This window comes from Micropterus dolomieu, linkage group LG12 (assembly GCF_021292245.1).
Source record: "Micropterus dolomieu isolate WLL.071019.BEF.003 ecotype Adirondacks linkage group LG12, ASM2129224v1, whole genome shotgun sequence".
NCBI classification, from domain to species: Eukaryota; Metazoa; Chordata; class Actinopteri; order Centrarchiformes; family Centrarchidae; genus Micropterus; species Micropterus dolomieu.
Genome location: NC_060161.1, coordinates 38,554,216 through 38,565,224, shown reverse-complemented (window position 1 = coordinate 38,565,224; position 11,009 = coordinate 38,554,216). Strand labels below are relative to the sequence as shown.

The window sequence follows — 11,009 nt, the reverse complement described above, 5'->3', positions numbered from 1 at the left end:
CCCAGTATGTTTTAGAATTGACTTTAAAATTCTATTGATCACTTTTAAAGCTCTTCATGGCCTCTCGCCTTGTTATATTTCTGACCTTTTAGTCCCATACGCACCAGCACGTACCTTGAGATCCTCGGGCAGAGGTCTGTTGTCTGTTCCAGAGTCTCGACTGAAAACTAAAGGGGACAGAGCGTTTGCTGTCAGGGCCCCGAGGCTCTGGAACAGCCTGCCCGAGGAAATCAGGTCAGCTGAGTCAGTGAACTCTTTTAAGTCCCTTCTTAAAACATACTTTTATAGGAGAGCCTTTCCCGATCTTATTTGACTTTATTTTATCCCTTTTATATGATTGTATTTTACTAATTTTATATTTATCTGTATTTTAGTCTTTTTCAATGTTTTCATGCTTTTATCTTGTATTGTTTTTGTATTATTGTCTTCACAATTGTTAAAGCACTTTGTAACTTGTTTTTGAAAAGTGCTCTACATATAAAGATTATTATTTTCACGCTTATATTTTCTGTGAGGTGTAGTCCAGTGTTGCAAAATAACATGAAGATGCAGAAAATGACTAATCTTACAACAAACTTATTCCATGTATACAATAACTTCATTTAGAAAGACTAACTACATACACATTTAAAACCAACCGCTGCAAGACGGTCTCCACACAGGTATTTCAAGTTGAAAGCATTCAATGCTGCCGGAGGAGGGATTCGAACCTGGGTCTGAATGAAAAGAGATGCTGGGGAAACCAGGAAAAATCTTTTCCATTCCAAAAGTTTAAGAAGATTTCACAAGCCTGCTACACTGTAGTGATGATGTCACGCACCAACTCACGCAATACACACCCATTATAAAAAATTAAAAAAAAAAAAATCAGAAAAGAGCACAAAAAAGCATAAAACTTTGACAGCGACCGTGAACAAACCAGGAGGGTAAACTATATTTCATTGCATAATTTCTTATTGTGCAAATCAACATTTTCTCTAAGCATTTTCATTTGTTAGTTAACATTTGGTGCAAGCTATTTTTCAGAAAGCTTTTAACAAACGCTTTCAAAAAGTGAATGGGAAGCCAGTTCCAGCCACAGCTGTTTGGTAAAGGTTGATGCTGTTCTGATGCTTTTGATTGGTTCTCGTGTCTGAATTTGCAGCACCACCATCTGCAGTTAAACTGCCTCTTAAGCTGTCTTTGGAAAATGGTTAACAGTTGGAAAAACATTCATTAGAAATTTTGAAAAGTAATGAAATGTGGTTAAAAAAAAAGTTAAATCAGCTACTATAATATTTTAAATAGGGTAACTTGTAATCAGTAATCTTACATTTCCAAAGTGACCTTTCCAACACTGCCAACTGTTATAGTAGTTACATTTTGGGGGGATGTTTCCATTTATAAAATCCATGTGCAAGAAAAACAGTCTACATTGGTCTCTAATTTATTAATGCCAAGCAAATACTTATCAGAACCATTCATGCAGAACGATTACGGTAGATTGTAGTCTTTACTTGCACACTGCTCGTAAATCATTTATTTATTTTTCTGCGAGATATGCGAGTGAAATACTCTGTAGAGCCCTGAATCATCCATCCTGGCAACTTGTCCCCTCGCGCTGCTGTTCTTGTTTTATTGGCTGGTTCTGCTGTTACAGCTAATGTTCTAACGTTACATACTGCAGCTGGGTTTACTAGAGAGGAACGTAGCAAACATTTCAAATAAGCAAGCGTTCTTTATTATGTTTTTTTATAGAAAGGTTAAAAATACAGCAGAATCGCGGGCAAACTGGGAGGGTTGACCGGTACGTTCATGCTGTTATCAGGGATGTACTGATACTGAAATTCAGCCCGGGACTTTGAAATGGAGAGGACTTTTAGGCGAGTTTGTAGTTATTACTGTATAAAATGAATCAGATTACGCTGAAGACCTTCAAGAAACTTTAGGATGCCACCTGCCTCTTCAGTTTGTATAAGCGAGGCACCACTGCACTGAGGCAAGCCTGAGCTGGAACAGTATACTGGTACCAACATGTGTCATGTGTACAGCCGGTCAGAGAGCTAAAATAGTTCAACATAATCAAAAACTACAATACAGTTCTATAAAATAGAGCAGTGTGTGCGTGTTTCCTCATCTTCAGCTCTGAGTAGGCCTCTCCCGGGCTCAGCTTCCCCTGTGCTGGACTCTACAGATCGTACAGCTATGCATGAGAAGAACATCAGCTGGAAAATAAACTCTTTCGATTGTTGAGCCAATCAGTGAGGGGGGTTGCTCGCATCCCCCAGACTGACAGGCGCACACACACAGTGCTCCGCTGCAGCTGACAGGTCCGCCAGCGCGGATCTTTAACACTTCAGATACTGAAAAATGCCAGAATTTAGACACATTAAACCCGTTTAATGTCAGAAAAGCCATATGAAAGTGTAGGTTGATTGGTTGTGCTTCCTCTTACTTCTCCAAAAAAACAAATTATTTTCAGAAAATAATAATAAGTCATTGTATTTGCTGTGTTAAAACTCTGTAGCTCGGTGTGAGTGCTTCTCTATGTATCTGACTGCCTGGGCTCAGCAGAAGAACAGTGCACAGTAAGAAAGTCCTGTCTCTAGCACACAGAAAGACAAAAGACACCAGCTTATTCCACAAAGTCAGGTTGAGATATTAAGATCAGCAGTAAGCAGTAAGCCAAGGCCAAAGAGAGGAGGAGCAGTGAGATAAGAGACACCCTCGAATATCTGGGACTTTCCACAGATCCAGGTGCAGCAGGAAAGAGAGCCAAGAGATTATATAATGCTCAGAAACAGAGCTATAAAAGGAGGTCCTGAAGAAGCTGAGAGTCAGTTGTTACAGGGTTTCATGTCAACTCGGGTCTCTGTTCTGGTAAAACAATGGGACTCCACTTTGCTTCGATCTCTTTTGTTCTCCAACTGGTGTTTATTTCTGTTGACAGTAAAAATATTGGTAAAAGTTTTCTTATCTGGCATAAGTCTTGACTTTCTTACACAACAAAGGCTTCATCTAAAAAGCCTAACAGCTTTCACAACAATGTAATTTAACTTTCCCCTAACGGCCGAACCTCCTCCTGCTCCTCCTCCTCCTCCTCCTGCTCCTCCTCCTCCTCCTGCTCCTCCTCCTGCTCCTCTCCGGTTCCGACCGTCACATTAAGTGTGGGTTCTGTAGAGATACGGGGTTCTGATGGCTCCACTGTTGAATCCTGCTACATTACATCTTGTTTACAGTCAATATGAAGCTACGTGTCGGAACCAGGCCGAGCTAACGCCACGTTAGCTTCTTGTTAGCTGCTAGCTGTGTTCATGAACACTGACCTGAACATCGGTGCTATCAGAGCTCGAGCCTGCTGTTTGTCCTCCGGGGACGTTGTTGCTCCGGGGCTCCGGGTCCTGGTTGTCCTCCTCCATCCCGCTCTCGGTCCTGGTCTCGCAGATTGATGTTGCTTCAGACACCGAAACTTCCAACGAACCCCTGCTTCAGCGCTTGTATCGTTACGTCACTCGTGACGTTGAACTGACGTCTGAAGCAAACTCAGGTAGTGAAACACGTGACTGCTTTGACAGGCCGCTCCGGGTCTGACACACCTGAATCTTGGAGGGCCAAACGGTGGAGAAACCGTAGGTTACAGTGTTTATGTGGAGAATATTTGTCAAAGCTGGTTTTTAAGTTGTTTATAAGACATTTTCAAAATCGACTGTCACCAGAAAATTCAGTTCTTGAATAAAAAAGCCTCAACATTGAAAATAATGCAGTTTTCCAATTTATTGATTGTTCAGCCTGAATAACTGAACACCAGCCACTGATGTTTAGAGATTCATTTATTAAGGACAGAATACACGCAAGAGTTTTACCTTCACTGTGGAAAACTTCTTTACCTTCACTGTGGAAAACTTCTTTACCTTCACTGTGGAAAACTTCTTTACCTTCACTTGGGTAGAATTATGACGACTTTTATGGTAAATACAGTATTTAAACTTTTCTGAGGTAAAAGGGAAAGTGTACTATATTTAAAGCCAATCAGGTGACCATCTTGCATTTAGATGGCGTGCTAGCAGAGTTGTTGATCTTCAAGTAGGAAGTCTGGGGTTCAAATCCTGCTCAGGGTTTTAATTGGTTTTTGTCAAAGAGAAAACATTTACCGTTAATGAGCCCGAGCAAGGCATTGCCATCAACTCTCAACTGTGATTCCTGCTGCTAATTGCTTTGTCTCTGTTGTGTATAATTTTAGAGCATTATAGCCTAAATTGTTATTATTAGAGCAGAATTAGTGACAATTGTGTTACAAAACATGCATCAATATAGTCCGTCAGAGTAAGAATGTCCTGTTTCTAGCACACAGCACAAAAGACTCCAGCTTATTCCACAAAGTCAGGTTATGGTTAAAATAGCACGATCATCAGAGGGCATGTCTAGGACACAGAGAGGGCGAGCAGTGTAGACAAAAAACAGACATCAGTGATTATCCTCAATCATTATTAATCATTTTATTAATTATCCTTACTTATTTTAATCTTTTTACCTAGATGTGCCTTGTCTTTACTTAGAAGTGCTGAACTGTAGTCAGGAATACAGAAACAAGCTCACTGTGGTTAAGATCCTTCAGTGGGAGGATTGACTGCAGACGCTGAGACTTTGCACGCCTTGTTCAACTGTAGATTTGTGACGGCAGGGGAGGCTGCAGGTGGTCAGAATCTGTGCGCGCTCTGTTCTACTGTTATTAAGACTACAGGAGGGACTGCTGATGTATTAGTCTGCTGAGATTAAGACTACATGTTTAATTACTGATTAAGGGTTTGATTGTTAACTTTCAACCTCTGATGCTTATAGCCTGTGTGAACTTTGAGTGAACTCGCTTAAGGAATTCACGACAGATTGATGATGAGCAGAAACACGACTGATCCAGCCAGCACTATATCAAGATTACTGATACAGCATTACACATGTTATTCTTCTATTAATTTTAAAAAATACGGTGAAACTGAAGTTGAAATATAATGGAGAACTTCTTATCCATCCATCCATCGTCAACCGCTTGCGTACAGGGTCGTGGGGGGCTGCATCTTATCCCAGCTGACATTGGGCGAAAGGCGGGGTTCACCCTGGACGGGACGCCAGTCAATCGCAGGGCCTCGTACAGACAGACAAACAACCACTAACACTTAAGGACAATTTGGGAGACACCAATTAACCTAGCCTGCATGTCTTTGGATGGTGGGAGGAATCCGGAGAGAACCCACGCGGACACGGGGAGAACATGCAAACTCCACACAGAAAGGCCGGGGCAACCGGGGTTTGAACCCACGACCTGTGGGGCGACAGTGCTAACCACCGCGCCGCCCCAACTTCTTATCCAGTAATGAAAAATATAGAAAGACAACAACACAGTAATAAATAAAACAGCTGTAAGCAGTTACCAGATGGCAGCAGAGGATAAGAAGTTCACCATGAGGAGAGGAGCGGTCAGGCCAGCACAGAGGAGGATGACTGCTGTCCACAGGTCGACACCATCCTCCGACCTGCAGGGATGTTGCACGGGTTCATCTGTTCTGTATGGGAATAAACTCTTTAGCACCGATCTCTGACCATCTCCGGTGAAACTTTTGTATTCTAATTGGTGTTTATTTATATTGATAATAAAAATGTTGGTAAAAGTTCAAGCTTTCTCATCCGGCCCAAGTCTTGATTTATTTTTTACACGACATCTCACCCATTTCTTCTAGTGAATTTTAGGCCCAAAATATGAGAAACCGGTCGTAACTACAACACTACAATTAAGGCTGAAATAAGGATCGCAATTTTTTTCTCCTGAGCTCTAAAAGTGAAACCAATGAGTGCAATAAATTTTACTCTGGGTTTGGTATTAATGCATTTGGAGAAGTTACATTTTGTGGTTGTCAGCTTTGTTGCATCTGGCTGTGCATTTTCTGAATGAAGCTTTGAGTACTGAACCATTTGACACAATTGTGTCGGAGAGCAATAATGCTTCACAACGATTCATTTGGCCATCACTACGCTGAGATCCAGCAGGTCTCCTCTGTGACTGTCGGAGCTCTTCAGATCAAGTCCTGCAGCCCGCAGACGTGACGGAAGTTAAAAACGTGATGACGTTTTTCTCGGCCCACGCACATCCTCCAGCTGCGGTCAGACATATCTGGATGTCTTATGGTAGTTAAGATTCTGCAGGTGTTGCCATAATGTTAGTTGTAGCATAACGTCGACCCACCCTTAGTTCTAATCAAACACGGGAAATTTAAAAGAAGCTTAATGTGATTATAAATTAATTTCAAATTAGACTGAGAGTTATTTTCCTCTTTTTAACAAAACGAGAAAAAACGCCCTTCAGTAATTGGCTGATTAGATAAGTAAAATCAAACAATGAAGAAATTACTGCAAAGTATTAAATCATAAAATCAGATAAAGAGTGAACAAATAAACACACTTCATCTATCAAATTCAATGTTGAGAACTCCATTAATCAAAGTATTGGTCAAATTATGTACCAAACTGAAATACTGTACAGAGTATATGGCTGTGTCAGCTGAAATGATGATAAGAATATAAACAGAGGCTTATGTTCTGTAATTATTATCCTGTTTATGTTAAACTGTCTTTCTACAGAGGTCTTCTAATCATTAGTTTAATAATAGTTTGTTGTGACACCATAGATTGTCTTAGGACTGTTTTCGTTTAGTTTATTTTCTATGTAAGTTTGTATCCTTCCTATGTCTCTACATGTGAAGTAAAACTACTGAGGTGTTTGCTCAGAGTCCAGATAACATGACATATAACAGTAAGGATGAAAAGCTGCTACAGGCCACGTACACTGAATGAGATCAAGACATGTACACTGTGACAGACTTGAATGAGACCAGTAAACCTTTTTAGAAGGTGCAGACTGGTTACAGTGGGACAGAGGGAGACAGACTGGTTACAGTGGGACAGAGGGAGACAGACTGGTTACAGTGGGACAGATAGGGAGACAGACTGGTTACAGTGGGACAGATAGGGAGACAGACTGGTTACAGTGGGACAGATAGGGAGACAGACTGGTTACAGTGGGACAGATAGGGAGACAGACTGGTTACAGTGGGACAGATAGGTGGACTGTGTTCTGTCTCAGATTTTCAGGCGAGATATAAATATATCTATATAGTGTCGCGGAGGCAGCCCGGCTGTTGGTGAGTGTCCTGTTTCTCCTTTCCCTCACATTCTGGTTTCTCCTGTGCCCTCTCTCTGGAGCCCGGCTGGCTGCCCACACCTGCACCTCGTTAACCTCCATCCCCGGCCGCCGCACCTGCCAGCCATCAGCCTCATCACAGCCTGTATATCTACCCCGTGTCCGCATCTGCCTCTCCCCTACTTCCACCCGCCCTCGCCTCGAACCCCCTTTTCCTCAATAAACCTCTTTTTCAAACCCTCCGCGTTGTGTTTGGGTCCGTTCTGTCTCCCACCGTTACATATAGAATGGAAAGGCCATAACTGTAAGATGTTTTCATACCGCTGTTATTCTGTCATTACGTTCTGAGTAATCTTACAACATTTGAACTTAAATCAAGAGACATCTGTCAAAATTCAAGTAGTATGAAAGAGAGCTGTTGCTTTTTTATTATAAATCGACTTTACATGGTTAGCGTACAGGTTTGGTTACAGTTGTTGATTTGTTTGCTTTTATTTTATATAATTTATATTTATGCACAAACGTAAAATCACTAAGTTAAAACCTGCTTGGTAATAAACGTGATTCTGTTGTTTTGGGTGATAAAGCCTTGGAGCACTGCAGGCGGCTTCTGTGCTGGGAGTGATGCCCAACACCATCAAGAACACATCGTCTTTAACTGTCAGTAACGTTCTGTGTGCTCGTAACATTGCAAGTTCATTCTTACGAGAACGAATAGCAAGAACGTTCTCGCCAAGAACCCAAGTGCATTCTTTGCAATCTTGATTTTAAAAATGCATGAAGTGTTCTGTAACGATGTTGAATATGTGTCTGAAATGCAGCTTGTAGCTCTGATCACAGTCAGCACCTTCCACTAACACTAGAGTCAAACACACAACAGGAAGCTGGTGTGAAAATGATTCCATGTGTGTGGAATAACAATGGCCGTCCTGGATAACCAGTATCATGAAGCTAACTCTGGGTTTTCCTTCCAGCTCTGAGCGTGTTGATGTGAATGGAAACCAGAGCAGTTGGACAGCACCTTGTGTATGAAAACTACAGTACACAGAAGTGCTTATAAACAGTATAAACTACAGCTTTCACTAAATGTTGATACTCAGAGCAGCCATCTTGGATCACAAAGTCGGAGTAGTACTTTACAAATTAAGATTTTTTACACACAAACACATGAAGTTCAATTTGTTTAAAATCTAATGTTTTGTTATGAGTTAAACTCCCAACAGTTTATACAATTATTTTAATAACTTTTATTTATTAGAAGTTTTCTTGAACAATATAAATCCTCCACTCCAGACTCTACTACTAAAAATCTCTAAGACAATCATTAGTTGCAGTCTGATACAAAATGAGTAAACTTACTGGGCTGCTGATCTTCCATTATAGGAGGACTGGTTGTTTCTATTAAAGGTAACAGGATACAAACCCTCTGCACACAGTTTGCTCCTCCAGTGACTTTAAAGTGAAAACTATCATCTGTTGAACAAACTGAAGCTCCTCTGCTGCCTCCTGCTGGCTGCTTCCTGTCACTGTCAGTCTGTTCGTCCCTCAGGACAAACTGGAGAGCTCCTCACAAAACATTCACATTAACACAACAGCTACATTTACTACACTGCTGTACTCAAGTACAACACTCAGGTACTTGTACTTTACTTTCTACTTCACTACATTTATCTGACAGCTTTAGCTACTAGTTACTTTACAAATTAGGACTTTTACACACAAACACATAAGAGTTCAAATTTAGTGTTTAAAATATGTTTCGTTGAGTTAAACTACCAACAGTTTATACAATTATTAAGTTTTCTTGTACATATACGCTACGTACGATATAAAGCCACCACACCAGACTCTACTGGTGAAAATCTGATACAAAATGAGCTTCAGCTCAACAACTACAGCGGTAAAATCCTGTTTTTACATTAATGAGCCATTAAAATAACAGAAACTTCATATAATTAATATCTTTAATGTTAGAAAATCTAAGTTATGACATTAAACTTTCTACCGACTCGCTGCAAGTCCTCTTTGTAGACAGTCATGTAGTATTAGATGCATTCAGCAGCAGCTCGCTGTATCATAGACGCCATGATTTAGACAGCTGGTGGTTGAGAAATGGTTTCACGCAGCTTTGGTTAGAATTAAAGAGTGCTGGTAAAGGGATGATATATATGTGAATAATCTACATTGATATAGGGTTAGGGTTGTGTTAAGTGAAATACACATGCTTATTCTCTCACTCTGTTTACATGTTCACTTTGAGACCGTAATCTATTTTATTAACATAATCCATTTAGGAAAAGGTTTTATAGCCCACATATATACCAGCTTTCAATATCGGCCTGTTATAAGTGCAGTTTATACAGTAAAGGGGTCCACTAACCAAATCACTCAAAATCGAAAATATCGGCTCATAAATCGCCTCTTTTTCACTTTAATATCGGCATCGGCCCCCAAAAACCCATATCGGTCGGGCTCTAATTATAGCATATTAAACGTATATTGTTAATATAATCATAAACTGTATATGATGTTACTATATTCATTATAATTTCATATAATAGTACATAATGATAGTATATCATAGCATCTTGCTCTTGTGTTTGAGTGACGGGGCTGTTGAAACGGTCAGCGGTCGGTCGGACAACGTGGAAGATTACGTTCGGTTGTAACTGACTCGCAAATCAGTTTTCTGGTTCGCAAGGATCTATTTTTAGGAACGTATGAGAGTGAAATGCTCGCACTGTCGATCCCTGGGCCTAACGTTACACCACACAGAAAAATCACACACGTCATTACAACCTGCCTATCAAGTAATTTTGGCTATGCAATAGAAATATATACGTTCACACACTTTTAGCATAGCAACTCTGTGCAAAAATAATTTTCACATTTACAAAAATATCTCCTGGACTTTTTGACATGTCAAAACCACTTTTCTGCAGGTGGTAAGCTATAAAAGCATCACAGTTCTCCTTAAAAAAAAAAAAAAAAAACATAGTAAGAAATTAACTGTCAGGGTTTGGTATGGGTGAAGCAGGTAGTAGGTTGGAGGACCCAAATGCAGGACACGAAAGCCAGCAGGAACAGTTCAGAGGGGTTTTAATAAGCAAACAAAAGACGAGCACACTTACAAACAGAATGGCTGATTGACTGAGTCCAAAAACAAAGGCTGTCCAACAGAAATCCAAAAGGGTGAAAACCAGAATCCAAAAATGAGCAGGGTAACAGGGAGACACGGCGAGTAAGGCTGAAGACACGAGACACACTGCTACACTGGGTGACAATAAACAATGACCCAACCAAGACAAGACAGAAACACCAGGTATATATACACACAGGGACTAACGAGCAGGGCGGGAGCAACACAGGTGAAAGACATGAGGCTAATGAGGCACAGGCAGGGAGAGAGAGCAGGGGAAAACAGAGACAGACATGCAGAGTGTGACATTAACATCATTAATAATTTCTTCTTGAACTGACAATGCTAGATGATTTTTCTCTCTACATTTTTCTCTTGACCTGTGGAGCTGCAGAGGGCCCTGATGGTTAATCACAACCTCTGTGATGTAGATTTAACAGAGAAAGCTATCCAACGTGTGTCTGATGTACCAGTCAACAATGTGAAGTATGCTGTCAGAGATGTATTTGTCATAGATGTACTGCATTCTGACCATTGTTTTGGCAAATCAAGTACATCTTTAACATAAACACCATGTGGATCCTTTGTGGAAAAATGTTGATTCCTCTGCCCTATGACCGTCACTTTCATGCAGTGTCACAGTTGATGAAGAATGGACTTTACTGAAACCAGGAGATGAAATGGACTTTCAGGCAAATGACA

At 40.6% G+C, this 11,009-nt stretch overlaps 3 protein-coding genes across 6 annotated transcripts in view; 2 read left to right on the top strand and 1 right to left on the bottom strand.

Moving 5' to 3' along the window:
• LOC123980210 (zinc finger protein 239-like) overlaps positions 1–10,433 on the bottom strand; it is a 17,382-nt gene extending 6,949 nt beyond the window's left edge. Inside the window, exons 1-4 of one of the 3 annotated variants that reach the window (XR_006827406.1) lie at positions 10,300–10,433; positions 5,406–5,537; positions 3,306–3,581; positions 1,419–2,919 (exon numbers count right to left, since the gene is read on the bottom strand). Coding sequence is in view for 1 of the 3 variants with exons in the window: in XM_046064485.1 (XP_045920441.1) it covers positions 3,306–3,398 (93 nt within the window). In the remaining 2 variants the exon portion in view is untranslated. The other 2 variants (XR_006827407.1, XM_046064485.1) reach the window with 2 other exon arrangements.
• Positions 1–11,009, top strand: part of LOC123980185 (zinc finger protein 260-like) — a 672,464-nt gene that overhangs the window by 332,590 nt on the left and 328,865 nt on the right. The gene's annotated exons all lie outside the window — the stretch shown is intronic.
• Positions 1–11,009, top strand: part of LOC123980191 (butyrophilin-like protein 2) — a 470,636-nt gene that overhangs the window by 283,712 nt on the left and 175,915 nt on the right. The window lies entirely within an intron of this gene.